The 14996-nt window shown below is 45.1% G+C and overlaps 1 protein-coding gene across 1 annotated transcript; it reads right to left on the minus strand.

Annotated features, from left to right (window-relative positions):
* Positions 1-4017: 4017 nt before the first annotated feature.
* On the minus strand, positions 4018-14921 carry LOC135491330 (uncharacterized). The gene is made up of 3 exons (XM_064777114.1): positions 14827-14921; positions 13924-13997; positions 4018-12471 (listed from the first exon to the last, which is right to left on the minus strand). The coding sequence occupies exon 3, from the start codon at positions 12427-12429 to the stop codon at positions 5140-5142; it is 7290 nt and encodes a 2429-aa protein (XP_064633184.1). The 5' UTR covers positions 12430-12471; positions 13924-13997; positions 14827-14921; the 3' UTR covers positions 4018-5139.
* Between the last annotated feature and the right edge of the window lie 75 nt (positions 14922-14996).

Genomic DNA, 14996 nt, shown 5'->3' on the forward strand with positions numbered 1-14996 from the left:
ACTGTCCCTGTTCAATGGATAGATGTCTTCATGTTCTGGTTGTGAAGAGCAATGTGTGTGGCCTTGGTACGACTTAGGAGGCTTCTTCATACTGTCCCTGTTCAATGGATAGATGTCTTCATGTCCTGGTTGTGAAGAGCAATGTGTGTGGCCTTGGTACGACTTAGGAGGCTTCTTCATACTGTCCCTGTTCAATGGATAGATGTCTTCATGTTCTGGTTGTGAAGAGCAATGTTTGTGGCCTTGGTACGTCTTAGGAGGCTTCTTCATACTGTCCCTGTTCAATGGATAGATGTCTTCATGTCCTGGTTGTGAAGAGCAATGTGTGTGGCCTTGGTACGACTTAGGAGGCTCCTTCATACTGTCCCTGTTCAATGGATAGATGTCTTCATGTTCTGGTTGTGAAGAGCAATGTTTGTGGCCTTGGTACGACTTAGGAGGCTTCTTCATACTGTCCCTGTTCAATGGATAGATGTCTTCATGTCCTGGTTGTGAAGAGCAATGTTTGTGGCCTTGGTACGACTTAGGAGGCTTCTTCATACTGTCCCTGTTCAATGGATAGATGTCTTCATGTTCTGGTTGTGAAGAGCAATGTGTGTGGCCTTGGTACGACTTAGGAGGCTTCTTCATACTGTCCCTGTTCAATGGATAGATGTCTTCATGTTCTGGTTGTGAAGAGCAATGTGTGTGGCCTTGGTACGACTTAGGAGGCTTCTTCATACTGTCCCTGTTCAATGGATAGATGTCTTCATGTTCTGGTTGTGAAGAGCAATGTTTGTGGCCTTGGTACGTCTTAGGAGGCTTCTTCATACTGTCCCTGTTCAATGGATAGATGTCTTCATGTCCTGGTTGTGAAGAGCAATGTGTGTGGCCTTGGTACGACTTAGGAGGCTTCTTCATACTGTCCCTGTTCAATGGATAGATGTCTTCATGTTCTGGTTGTGAAGAGCAATGTGTGTGGCCTTGGTACGACTTAGGAGGCTTCTTCATACTGTCCCTGTTCAATGGATAGATGTCTTCATGTCCTGGTTGTGAAGAGCAATGTTTGTGGCCTTGGTACGTCTTAGGAGGCTTCTTCATACTGTCCCTGTTCAATGGATAGATGTCTTCATGTCCTGGTTGTGAAGAGCAATGTGTGTGGCCTTGGTACGACTTAGGAGGCTTCTTCATACTGTCCCTGTTCAATGGATAGATGTCTTCATGTCCTGGTTGTGAAGAGCAATGTGTGTGGCCTTGGTACGACTTAGGAGGCTTCTTCATACTGTCCCTGTTCAATGGATAGATGTCTTCATGTTCTGGTTGTGAAGAGCAATGTTTGTGTCCTTGGTACGACTTAGGAGGCTTCTTCATACTGTCCCTGTTCAATGGATAGATGTCTTCATGTTCTGGTTGTGAAGAGCAATGTGTGTGGCCTTGGTACGACTTAGGAGACTTCTTCATACTGTCCCTGTTCAATGGATAGATGTCTTCATGTTCTGGTTGTGAAGAGCAATGTGTGTGGCCTTGGTACGACTTAGGAGGCTTCTTCATACTGTCCCTGTTCAATGGATAGATGTCTTCATGTCCTGGTTGTGAAGAGCAATGTGTGGCCTTGGTACGACTTAGGAGGCTTCTTCATACTGTCCCTGTTCAATGGATAGATGTCTTCATGTTCTGGTTGTGAAGAGCAATGTGTGTGGCCTTGGTACGACTTAGGAGACTTCTTCATACTGTCCCTGTTCAATGGATAGATGTCTTCATGTTCTGGTTGTGAAGAGCAATGTTTGTGGCCTTGGTACGACTTAGGAGGCTTCTTCATACTGTCCCTGTTCAATGGATAGATGTCTTCATGTTCTGGTTGTGAAGAGCAATGTTTGTGGCCTTGGTACGTCTTAGGAGGCTTCTTCATACTGTCCCTGTTCAATTTTGCAATCGTCTCACTTCTCTCAGATCACAAGTGTCTAATCTCCTCTCTGATTAAAAGAACGTCTCTTGGACTGGTTGTGCCCTGGTCCACAGTCACAACCAGAGATGGCTCTTGACCCATCTGACCATTGAACAAGTGTCACATCTCCTGATCAGGAACCCAATATGACGTATCAGAAGCTACACATCAAGGACATCTGTGATTTGTCTCGTCCAGTTCTAAAAGACAAGCTTGTGCATCATCACTTCCCTTACTTGCGTGGGGATCCCTACCCAAGGGAGCAGAACAAAAGCCATGAAAGCAATGGTTCAATATCATTATGTCTCGTCCAATACCTAAAGGCAGGGTTGTACCCCATCCCTACCCAAGTAAGTCACAGCAAGTCTCAACATAGCAGAGCTGCCAGGTCCAATTTGGTCTGGTTGTGACTGTCTCATACATCTCACTGTGTTGGCAAGGAAGCGGAGCTGGCAGGTCCTATTCGGCCAGGTTGTGACTGTCTCATCTTTTTCACTCTGTTACCAAGACAGTGGAGCTGAGAGGCCCGATGCACGGTGGTTGTGACTGCTTCATCTATCTCACCATGTTGGCGACATGGTGGAGCTGCCAGGTCTTATTCAGTCTGGTTGTGACTGTCTCATCTCTTTCACTGTGTTAGCAAGACAGTGGAGCTGAGAGGCCCGATGGATGGTGGTTGTGACTGTCTCATCTCTTTCACTGTGTTAGCAAGACAGTGGAGCTGAGAGGCCCGATGCATGGTGGTTGTGACTGTCTGATCTATCTCACCATGTTGGCGACATGGTGGAGCTGCCAGGTCTTATTCAGTCTGGTTGTGACTGTCTCATCTCTTTCACTGTGTTAGCAAGACAGTGGAGCTGAGAGGCCCGATGCACGGTGGTGTGAATGCCTCATCTATCTCACCATGTTGGCGACATGGTGGAGCTGCCAGGTCTTATTCAGTCTGGTTGTGACTGTCTCATCTCTTTCACTGTGTTAGCAAGACAGTGGAGCTGAGAGGCTCGATGCACGGTGGTTGTGACTGTCTCATCTATCTCACCATGTTGGCGACATGGTGGAGCTGCCAGGTCTTATTCAGTCTGGTTGTGACTGTCTCATCTCTTTCACTGTGTTAGCAAGACAGTGGAGCTGAGAGGCCCGATGGATGGTGGTTGTGACTGTCTGATCTATCTCACCATGTTGGCGACATGGTGGAGCTGGCAGGTCCTATTCGGCCAGGTTGTGACTGTCTCATCTCTTTCACTGTGTTAGCAAGATGGTGGAGCTGAGAGGCCCGATGCACGGTGGTGTGATTGCTTCATCTATCTCACCATGTTGGCGACATGGTGGAGCTGCCAGGTCTTATTCGGTCTGGTTGTGACTGTCTCATCTCTTTCACTGTGTTAGCAAGACAGTGGAGCTGAGAGGCCCGATGGATGGTGGTTGTGACTGTCTGATCTATCTCACCATGTTGGCGACATGGTGGAGCTGCCAGGTCTTATTCGGTCTGGTTAGGACTGTCTCATCTCTTTCACTGTGTTAGCAAGACAGTGGAGCTGAGAGGCCCGATGCATGGTGGTTGTGACTGTCTGATCTATCTCACCATGGTTGCACCATCTTACCAATGCTGGAAGAGAGATGAGACAATCACAACCCGACAGCTCCACTGTTGTGTCTATACGATGACAAGGTTAATCTCAACTCCCAACCAGTTTTAGCAAGACGATGGGCAACCATGTCCGTTCCGATTGGTTCAGTCACCACCAGAAGGAATTGTACCTGGCAGCTCCACCATCTTGCCAACACGGTTTACAGCACAACCAGGCCAAACTGGTCCTGGATGCATCACTCTGTGGACTGAAGAGATGAGACAGGCACAACTAGATTGAAGTGGTCCTGGCTGCACCACCCAAGGCCTGAGCAAGAGTCCACTGTAAGCTATTGTCCACTTGGATGTGGTGTTTTGCTGATATTTTAGCGTCCCCATTAACTTCAAAGGAGGCCGTCTTGGACACTTAGAGACATTTCATTGATCTTTCCAGAGACAAATTATTGCCTTGTCAATGATTTCACAAAACAAAACTGACCAATTATAGTATTTTACAATATAAAATTCTCCAGACTTTATTCTGACTGAGCACATATTATAATGGTCATGACAATCAACTGATCGATATCTTATTAAAATATTGTACAACTCGTACAATGACAATATTGAAATGGAATACGTAACAAATGAAACTAACTAGCATCTATGCAAACTTGCCGTTATACCAAATCGTTGCTCAAAGAAATTTTCTGTTGAAGGGCTCGACCCTTTCGTGTTGAGTTTTCCCTTGAATATAATAAGGCAGTCTTTGATTCACCATTCAGAACAATCTCCCCCCCCCTTTTGTCAATCTTTCGAATAGGGGTACAAGATTAACATTGACACTCGCAAAAATATAAGAAAATATACAGTTTTCTAAACGAAACAATTACTGGCAGAGGAACATTCTAGTTCATGCAAGGCATTGGGCCAAACTCTCCCATCAAGTTCAAATTTACATACAATACACCTTGGTGTCGAATTCATTGGTTTCAGATCCCTGGACCTACCCCTGAAATCGACCTACCCCTGAAATGGACCCCTGAAATGCTCTAGCTCTGTTGAAAACTTTGACATTTTTAAATATATACATGGAAGGTTTTGAAAGCAGCATAAAAGAAGCATCTGAAATAACTTATAGCGATAAGGTATGAAGTGGTACAGGCCCAGTAGGCCTCAATTCTAGCTCCTACAGTATAGAAAACAGCTGGCAGTCCACACTAATGTCCACAGAGGCTAAATCTGCTGAGGCTATAACTGAACCACCTTCGCCCGACATACTGAGGGACAGTCTACAAAAGCATTTGAAATTTGCTTTGTGAAGATGTACCCAGAGAGAAAACAAAAACAGCCCCATTTAAAATATACATACAATGGAAAACATTACTGTGTCACAAGAAAAATATCATATTTTGATTAAAATAACTTTCAGTCTCACACTTAACGTAGCCTGGACAACCAGAATTCACAAATTTCTATTTTCCTGTGCCAAAATGCTTCCCAAACATTTCAAATACCTTGCTACAGTACAGAAATCTCTGCAAATACACCGACCCAAAAATATGAATTTTTATCAGTCTTGTGACGAGTGAAGCAGTATTTGAAATATTTTGAAAGACCTTGTTCGATCTTTCACAAAATCCACCTTTTATTTGGATTGCTTGTGCTTCCTTTTCATATATTTCCTGAAACGCTTTGTCTTTGTCACATCCTTCAGTTTAACGACAGGTCTCATGATGAACTTGGGATCCTTCAGTTGCCGCGCTAACTCGGTGAGAGTTTTATTAAAATCAGAATCAGATGCGCACACCTTGATTCGTTTATACGGCCCACCAGACTGTGAACTACTAACACCGCCCGATTGTTTTTCCCGCGCATATTTCATCATTTGTAACCGCGCCTCATTCATAATCACCTCCATGTGTCGTATGATAACTAACTTTGCCGAGACATTTGGATGTCGGCGATGAATGTGATTACGTGCGTCCTCTTTCAACAAATACCCCTTTTTACACTTGCTGCATTCATACGGTCGAATCGATGTATGCTTTGACAATAGGTGGTGCTCCAAATCTTTATCGTTGTCCGTTTTATAGTCGCAGACATGACACTCCTTGGAGCGACTTTCTCGTGGAAGACTGCCACGCCGTTTCTTGGTGACCGGAGTGGGCTTCTTCTCCTCGGAGCTCGAGTTACTCCCCTCACTCTCACTCATGATCACTGCTTTACGTTTCCCTTTCTGCAGATTAATCTTCATCATCACATGTTTTTCCGAGGTAGATTTGCCACCTTTCTTGTCGCTCTGATTACTATTTTCACCACCAGGTGACGTTACTGTCTCCTCCTTTTTCGATTTCTTCCCACTCGGACCTGCAGCTGGTGCAGCCACTGTTGGTTTCTGAATGGAACCTCGGTGTAGACGTTCCGTCAGACCATTGTCCATACTCGCTCTGAAGTCCAAGCTCACCTTGGTCAGATTAACAGAGTGATTGTCCTGCTCATGTTGCACGACCTCCAAAAGGGAAGATCGTTGATAAATACAGTATGAACACTTATACAAAGCTTTCTTGATATCGAGTGTCTGCTTGATATCCTCTGGTGCCGATATGACCGGGCGTTTACGATGATATTCCTGCAGTGTCACGGAGACTTTCTCGATGCGTTTCTCCAGCAATTTAACAATGGATTTGAACAATCGAATGCTATGAAGGCCCACTTCCTGGTTGTGTTTCGTCAGGCAGTGCGTGGCCATTTCCTTCTTCTCGTTTCCCTCTGCCATGCACAGACCGCAGTGATACAAATTCAATGCAGTATGAGACCACAAATGGAAGACGATCATTGGGATCTTTGTCGAAGAATAGTCGCAGTCACAGCGAAACAAACACTCCTTTTCATTGACGACCGTGATTTGAATGAGGGGTATACAAACTTCCACGAGGCTCCCTTGTCTGTATTGTTGACACTTAAAACAAGTCCCAACAAAGTCTGTGTCTTCGGAAGCGCCCTTTTCAATACTGTGCATCCTGTCTAACGGTGCATTCAAAACAACTGCATTGATAACAATTGGTGATTTCGAACCCTGTCCATGCTCCTTCGACGCATCCTTCAATTTTGATTTTTGCTTGCGGAATTGCAATCTCTTTTTAATGTCACCCATGCTAAGGTCTTTTGTTGATAACATTCTACCAGTGCGTGCAGCGGTTTTCTTAGAATCATCGCTTGGGCCAGTTTTTTTTGGGACTAAAACTGTCTTGACAAAATTTTGCATATCCTTCAGCTCAGCCTGAAGCAGCTCCTGGCGCTTACGATCACTCTTGACTAAGTCTGAACTGTTGTGAACAGATTTCATATGATCACGCATCAGGGGATGATTCCACGTACGAAAGTCGCACTCCTCACAATAGAACTGCCAATATTCGGAGAAGTGACTGGTAATACAATGTTGCCGCACATCAACAAACTTTGGGAAGACTTCCTCACATTTATGACATTTGAATGCCTTTTCGAAATCTGCTGCATCTGGTGTGGTGGGAGATAGAATTGGAGATGATTGCACCGCTGTGGCAGAGCTAGCTTTCCCAAGCGTTTCTTTCATTTGTTTACCAGTAAATAGACTGGTCACTTTAGAAATATCACCAATAGTAGCGACTCGAGCTGGTTTTTCTGGCAGAGTTTTGGATTTTGAGACAGTTTCTTGTATATTTTTCGCAGGACCAGCGACAGACTTTTCTGATGATATATTCGAAATGGTGGACTCTGCAACCAACGGAATACTTAAGGTGTCTAAAACGTCAACATCCATAGTACTCCCCCTATCAGGTATTGATATAACCACTGCATTGGTTTCTTTATCTGTCCGCACAGAAACCAGACTATTCCTTTCTCCTCCCGCCTGACTCTGGACAGACTGACTCTGGACAGACTGACTCTGGACAGACTGACTCTGGACAGACTGACTCTGGACAGACTGACTCTGGACAGACTGACTCTGGACAGACTGACTCTGGACAGACTGACTCTGGACAGCCTGACTCTGGACAGACTGACTCAAGTCTGTGCAGGATTCTGTTGCCTGTTTATCTCCTCCACTTTCATCGTTTCTATCAACCGGTTTGTCTTTTTGACATTCCTGAGTATCTGACGTGCTCTTCTCTCCTTGAGATCTCATCTCATCCTGCGACACTTCATCAAGAACAGTCTCACTTGGTGCTGACCTAGAAATATGACTATTTGGAATCTCTCGAGCAGCAGCAACAGGAACGACCCCAAATGCATGCACAGCATCTGCGACAGGGACAGAAGCTGGAGGTGTTGGATGATTCACCATCAACACTGATGGCCCTGGGGGGAGACTTTGTGCAGATGTCACATTATCTTCTATAGCGTTCTGTTCTTGACCGCGAGCCGGTCTGGTACCAAGAAATTCTGAGAGTCTGGTTCGTATGCTTTCACTGCCCGACTTTGTTTCCTGGCCTGGCTGTGGCTCCTCCAACCCTGGCTCAGTTTTAACGCGAGCTAAGCCGATAGCAGCACTTATCATTTCATCAGATGTAGTGTTACGCGTTCCACTTGATGGAGTGTCGATTATCGGTTGAACTGGTGCTGTCTGGGATGCGGAGGGTGCCACACTCATTTGAGGAACTGCAACATGTAGCAGCAGCACAGGTGACTGTAAGGGAGGCTGGGTTGCCAAGGGTAACGTAGCAGGAGTCACAACAGGCGTTGCTGGCAGGTTTGCAAGAGGTTGCAAGGCAGGTGTAACGACTGGCTGGACAGAGGTGGCAGCAGATGACACAGCAAGGTTTATGATTGGTTGAACAGGTGGAGTAATCGTTGTCTGTAGAGTAGTTTTGACCTGATCATCACCACCAGGTGTCACCCTGTCTCCAATATCTGCCCCAACGGCAACAGCATCTACAGTTCTGTCAGAATCACACTTTGTTTTGTTAGATTCAGATGGCAGTGGTTCCAATGCAGTTTCATCACCCTGGTCATCCGAATTCAGACAAATGGATCGAATTACAATTTTCATGGTCTCCTCTTCTTGTAAATGTTCTCCTGCTTCATCAGTGAATATAATATCATCGGGATTCTCAATGGGATGTTTCTTCCCGATGTGGTTCCTGATGCTTTGTCGTAAAGCAGTCGCAATCCCGCAAAGACGACAGATATACGGCGTCGCCATAAGATGGCGCAATTTGATATGAGTCTCGAGCATTGTATGTGTGCTCGCTTTGTACTGGCACTCGCTGCACTTGTTATCAAATTGGATGAGTTCCGCTGAACAGAAATCAATTGCGTTCTCTAGTCCTTTTTGAAGAGCTTTCTGTAGCAGACGTGTTGTCTCTCTGTCCTGACATGCCGACAGTTCACCGTCAATGCTCACACGCTTATGCAATGACCCACTCTGAAGCCACTCGATATGCTTCTGTGCCAAATGTTTCTTCAACATTTTGATTGTCGCGGCTTTGAAGTCGTTCCCATGGCATAAATATGGCTTAAACGGCAAATGATCGTTTTTCAGATGATTCTCTAGCGACACAGTCTGAACTGAGACAAATGTACACAGTGGACAAGAGATAAGTTCTGACTCCTCTGCATTCTCAGGTTGGTTTTCAGTGATAGAAAACGACTTGACATTTGGAGTAATGGGCACAGGTTTTGAAAAATCCATCAAGCGATTGGTGATTTTCTCGCGCTTCTTCCCCGGTGGTTGGTCTCGTGTATACTGCGATGGTTGATTGACGTGTGCCTTCTTGACATGTTCTTTTATTGTCTCTTCACTATCGCTGCATTCAGGACAGTACCAGCATTGGAACGCAGCTGACTTGAATGGATTATGCATTGTCTCCATGTGTAAACGCATACTTTTAGGGTCCTGCATGCGCTGAAGGCAAATCTGACATTCCGAAAACATTCTCGCGTGTTGAACTTTTGCCTCATCTTGGTCAGTGACAATGGCTGCATACACCTTGAACATTGTAGCAGAATGTTTTTGTGCAATCTGAGTAATTGATTCATCAAACGCATGACATTTTTCAGAATGGTGGCGATCGCGTGCATGATCATAAGCATGTTTCTCACTAAAGAACGACTCAGTACATTTCAGACATTTGAATGGCCTCGGAGCGGACTGCAGGTGATGAGCGTACAAATGCCATCGTATCATATTCAGCGATTCTGTCTGTGCCGAACAAAGTTTGCATTTGAACTTGACATTTTTCGGCACATCCTTCCCATCGAGGTATGCCAGCAGGATAGGATCTGCCACAGTATCCTTGATATTCTGCAACAGGTTGATATTGATACGGGCCGTGCTACCAGCACCGGTCGGAGCAGGGATTTGAGAAGTCATTTTTTCATTGCCATATGGCGTCAATACAAAACTTTGCCCTATCGGTTTCATCATATAGAGTTTACCATCCTGGCCCTGCAGATCCCCAGACCCTGGTGCTGGATTCACTTTCTGGCTAGTCGTGAAATTCGGAGGCACATTACCACCGGTCGCAGCTGGTGAAGTAATCTGACTTATTTTCAATCCTCGATTTGGATCCAGCTCGTTTACACCAGTGAGTTGGTTGACTGTGAGTCGAGGACCTTGTGGTTGGCCAAGCCGATTCACACTGAGACGAGCTCCGTTTCTTAGTTGTTGTTGTTGTTGTTGACCAGCAAGTCGCACCTGGGCACTGCTTGTAGCTTGTTGGTTAGCCATCACCACAGAACCACCCGCAAAAAGATTGGCAGAAGCAACAGTATTCTGCCTTGTGGAAGCGGCTGCCTTGGATTGCAGTAGAGCTTGCTGAAATAAGACTTGGTTCTGCATCTGGGGTGTGGATGTATGTGCTTTGAGCATGGCTTGATTGAAACTGGTCATATTGATGTTTGATAGGCTAGTAGCTTGCACTTGTCCCAACGCACTTTGGGGGCCGCGATTTTGGGTCATCTGTTGAAATCTTGGATTGTTCTGAGACGTAGGTAGATTTGGTTGGGACATAGGAGAAGGATGTCTCGGTTGTACATTGCTAGAGTTCTGATTACGTCTAAGAATGGATGGCCGCTGATTACTGCTTGCTGTTTGGGTTTGTTGTTTATTGGGATTGGTATGAAAGTGGAACTGATACGCGGATTGTGGCAGTGGTTGATTTGAGACTTGAGCTGGTCTTTGAGTATGCATGAGAACATTTTGAGCAACCTGTGCTGGCATGAGATGACGTTGCACTTGCTGCTGTTGGTGGGTCACAGGTGTTTGTTGTCCCTGGGCCTGCCCTCGTGGCAGTGGAACCTGGTTCCTAAGCTGCTGCTGTATCATAAGATTCTGTGATGCCACTTGGGTGTGTTGTGAATTGGCTGTCCGCGTCCGTAGAGTTTGCTGCTGAAGGAAACGCGTCATGGTTGATGAGTCGTGGGTAGGAATACTGGGAGCCTGTGTGGGCTGCACATTTAAAAATGACTGACCATTCGCCTTTGGTAGTTGATTCTGTTGTTGATGAGCTACAGGCGGAGTGTATCTTACTTGCATATTCGGGGCAGTGGTGGCGGGTGATGTTCTAGTATGAGCCTGCAAGGGATTCTCTACGACAAACGGCGGCTGGCCAAGAGGCGGCTGGCGCTGTGATGGGAAACTGGTTTGATTTGATTGCACCTGTACAATTTGTTGAAGAATCTTCGAAGCTGAACTGGTTTGGTTCTGGACCGGCCAGTTGGGCAACATTCCGGGTCCCCCTGGACTTGCTTGAGTTCGTTCTCTCACTCCTGTAGTGGCGGGCGAGATATTCGCGACGAATCCCGGTCCACTTTTTGCTTGTGATATCAATGGAGGGGGCGAAGGAATGACTTGCTTCGCTGCACAGGTAGTGTAAGGTTGCGATGATATAGTTTTACTTGCCAAGAAAGATGGTGGAGTTGATACCCAGGAAGGAGTCAACGCCACAGCCATTGGGATGCGGCCACTTGTTTCAGGCTGAGAAACCCTAGCTGAGTTCTCACCCCCACCAGAGGCTGAGATCTGAACAGTTCGCGAGTCGGCACTTTGGCTCTCTTCAGCTTTATTCTTATTTTTCGGGGTGTCAAAGTCTCCACCAATGCTTCGACCGTCTGAGGAGTCATCAGGAAGAAGTGCAGGTGGTGTCGGCAACTGAATGTCAAAACAGATTGGAATGTCTTCGCGTGTGGTGCTGCTGCTATCACAGCTATCCGTATTAGCTCCCATGGCGTTGCGAATTGCTTTGTGTCGCAGTGATGTCGAGCCAGAATTAGATGCTGCTGGACTCACTGAAACACTACTACCAGTCATGGTTTGTTCCTGGATGCTGCGCTCAACTCCTCTTGAACTAGTATCACTTCTGTCTCTGCCACTTGCACTATTTAATACTGAATTCTGACTTGCTATTCCCGAGTCCGCACGAGTCAATTTTGAACTGAGATCGTTAGATTTCGATTTATTACAGCGTGGATTCATAATATGCATACCATCATCCTCAGAGTCTGAGTCGTGATGAGTTGATCTTAACGTTGGAGGAACGTCTGCTCCCAATGATATAGATTCATCCAATTTGGCGGCAGCTTTGTTTATATTCAACATGGTATTATTAAAGTCCTCATCGACGTGTAACCGCGCACAATGACACAACATTGCGTATTCCTCCGCATTCTTATAATCGCAATAGCTGCATTTATAAACCATATCCTTGCCATCCCAAGAACGGGAGAATGATGATGTGGCCATATCGTTTGACGGCACATTTTGCGTTGGGTGAGGAGCATCTTCACTTTGCATACGAAGCGCAAAATCGTCCAAACTGATATACTCTGATTCGCCTGCTCCTTGACCACGGTTATTCCTGCTCTTCTCCTCAGTTTCTCGTAGCCATTTATCGACATCAAGATCCAAACCGGCTCCCACTCCAGCAAATGGATCATTTGCTGATGTTTTCGACATCTCTACGACTTTTTCATTTCATTATGGATAGGGATTCATCATCTGCAAAGAGAAACATGAAATGTCGTATTAATACAAGAACGAATAAGTTCTTGTAGCATCATAGCAACAAGACCTGCGACGACATCACATCGTCTGTTGGTAATCATAACTCCAAGTTTATCAAGAGTTCCTGCTTTTACATTTGTGACATGAAGAAGAGAGAAGGGAGTCCTTCATTACAAATGAGTAGTCTTTCATGTCTTTTTCAGGGGAAAAGATGAAATATCAGTTTGCGGTAGGACAAGTTGTCGCCTTGAAATCAGATGGTCACAGGCATTGTCAGCTTTGTACCCTCAACCCTTGACTTCACTAATTCATCAATGTCACCCATATTGGACAGTCCCTTGCGCCCGAAATCTCGTCACAAAAATCAACGAGACCCATCCAATACGACACTTACAGAGTTGGCCCGGAAGTGGTGACGACCGGTATGCTTTAGACAATGGGAGACTGTGGCAACTGCCAACTGGCAAAGCGAGGATGTAATTATTCCCGATTCCACATTTTAGCAGTCTCCCACTGTCTGAAGCGTACTGTCACCACTTCCGGGCCAACTCTGTAAGTGTTGAATATCGCTGCGTAGAATGCTGGCTGTCAGATTATTTAAAATTGTATTTTTATGTTTTTGACAGCTTTTCCAAAAGATTTGAGAACTTGCAGAAACAAACCTATGTCAGATCACAAAAAGTATCCCAAAATAGTATGCAAACATCTTGGCAAAATGCCCAGTGCTGGAACATTGTCAAGTTAATATCAAGAGACAATGACACTAACAGCACTTGACTTGCACCCAGTACACACAATTGAGCACTCTGCAGTGTTATTAATTTTGCGTGCAATTGGTGGCCTTTTATTCACTTTGCCAAAAGTAAACAACTTTATCACGCAACGCCTGGAGTCACAAATTACCATGCACAGTGATTGGGCTATTCAAAAATAACACCGGGCATGCACACGGTTATTGTCTGGTCATCTCTGAAAATAGCACTGGGGATAGTCTGGCCATCCTCCAAACAGCTATCCTGAAAACCAGCTCCACACACAAGCATTAGTAATACATCACAGAGCCTGGGTATCCGTCAGTGCATCCGGCTGGAATTCTAGGCCTTGTTTTGAGGGTGCACACAGGCTTACTTCTTTGTGCTCGGGAGACTACAGCCGGCACTTGTGAAACAGCTGGGTACTATCTAAGAGGGCTTGACTTGCATATCCAGACACACTTTTAGATCATATATATGTATACCCCATTGCCCCCAGTGTACAACCAAAAGTGAGGCCATTCTCTGCCAGTAGGCACTGTTGGGAAATGGCTTTATTCAATATGTAAATCAGTATCACATCAAAGTGCACATCACAAATATTCTCGTGTGCTCAGCTTCTGCCTTACTCAAGTCAGGAAAGCTCACCCATCAGCTTTACATGTTTATTTCAGTCTAAAAGCGAAAAACTTACCTTTAGTTCTAAACCGGTGTTCGAATAGTTGCTTTCCTTGCGTGCTTGAATCAAGCCCAACTTGGAATACATTCCTTGAAAAAAACACAAACTTTTTTAGAACATTACCAAATATGTCGCCACATGAAATCCATAAATGTTTTCAACTTAGACCCCCTGGCACAGCTCATGTAGTTTCTTTGTTTGATTGTGACGTCACAGCAGGCTGTGTTCTCGTCAGATCTTACAGGATGAAAAAGCTTTTCGCCATTTTGTCGCACCAGTGATGCTCGTTGGGTGGTTGGGTTTTTTGTGCACTTTTAATGACTATTTGTGATCCGATTTGGAGTACAATGGACACATGAGGAGCAACTTGAGAGTAAGTAGCTTGGTATAGAATAGTTTTTGGAATTTTTCAATGCACTGTCTACCTGTTGAAGTCGCTCAAATTTCACCATTTGAGAGTCGAGCCGACCAAGTTTCAGCACTATATCGTTCTCTCCGAGAGGTCATAGATAGCATATCACTAAGACTAGGCTAACACTACACACAATGACTTCTCACCGGCCATGCCCTGTGAGAACTGAGAGAGAGAAGACTGAAGATGTGCATCCCAGGCCCATTGCAGAATGGATGCAAACTGCTTTATGATATTTCACAAATCGGGACCGGGAACAAGAATCATTCTTAGACGAGATGGCAGAAGCTCGATATTGAATGATGTGTGCAGACGCATGTACATATCGCCACATACATGATGTACATCATGACATGTACATAATATGTACAGACAAATGTACACAAAGCATTGCAAAGGAGAGTGCCAATCTCTCATCGAACTATGACGGACAAATGCAAGATTTTTTAGTTATCTCAGCACATTCTTAATGAATTTGGTGCTTAGCAATGAAGTGAAATACTAACTTTCAATCTTGGAATGGGAAAAAACCTTTACAACTTGTAATAAGAGTCCATGTTATTGTTGTTTTATGATAAGGAAATTTCGATTTTTAGGATCGTCCGCCATTTAAAGCATCGTAGTTAGTGCTACCTAACGGCAAGAGGAGGAACTGTTAAAATGAGCATTAATTATA

The sequence above is a fragment of the Lineus longissimus genome, chromosome 7 (assembly GCF_910592395.1).
Source record: "Lineus longissimus chromosome 7, tnLinLong1.2, whole genome shotgun sequence".
Lineage (NCBI taxonomy): Eukaryota > Metazoa > Nemertea > Pilidiophora > Heteronemertea > Lineidae > Lineus > Lineus longissimus.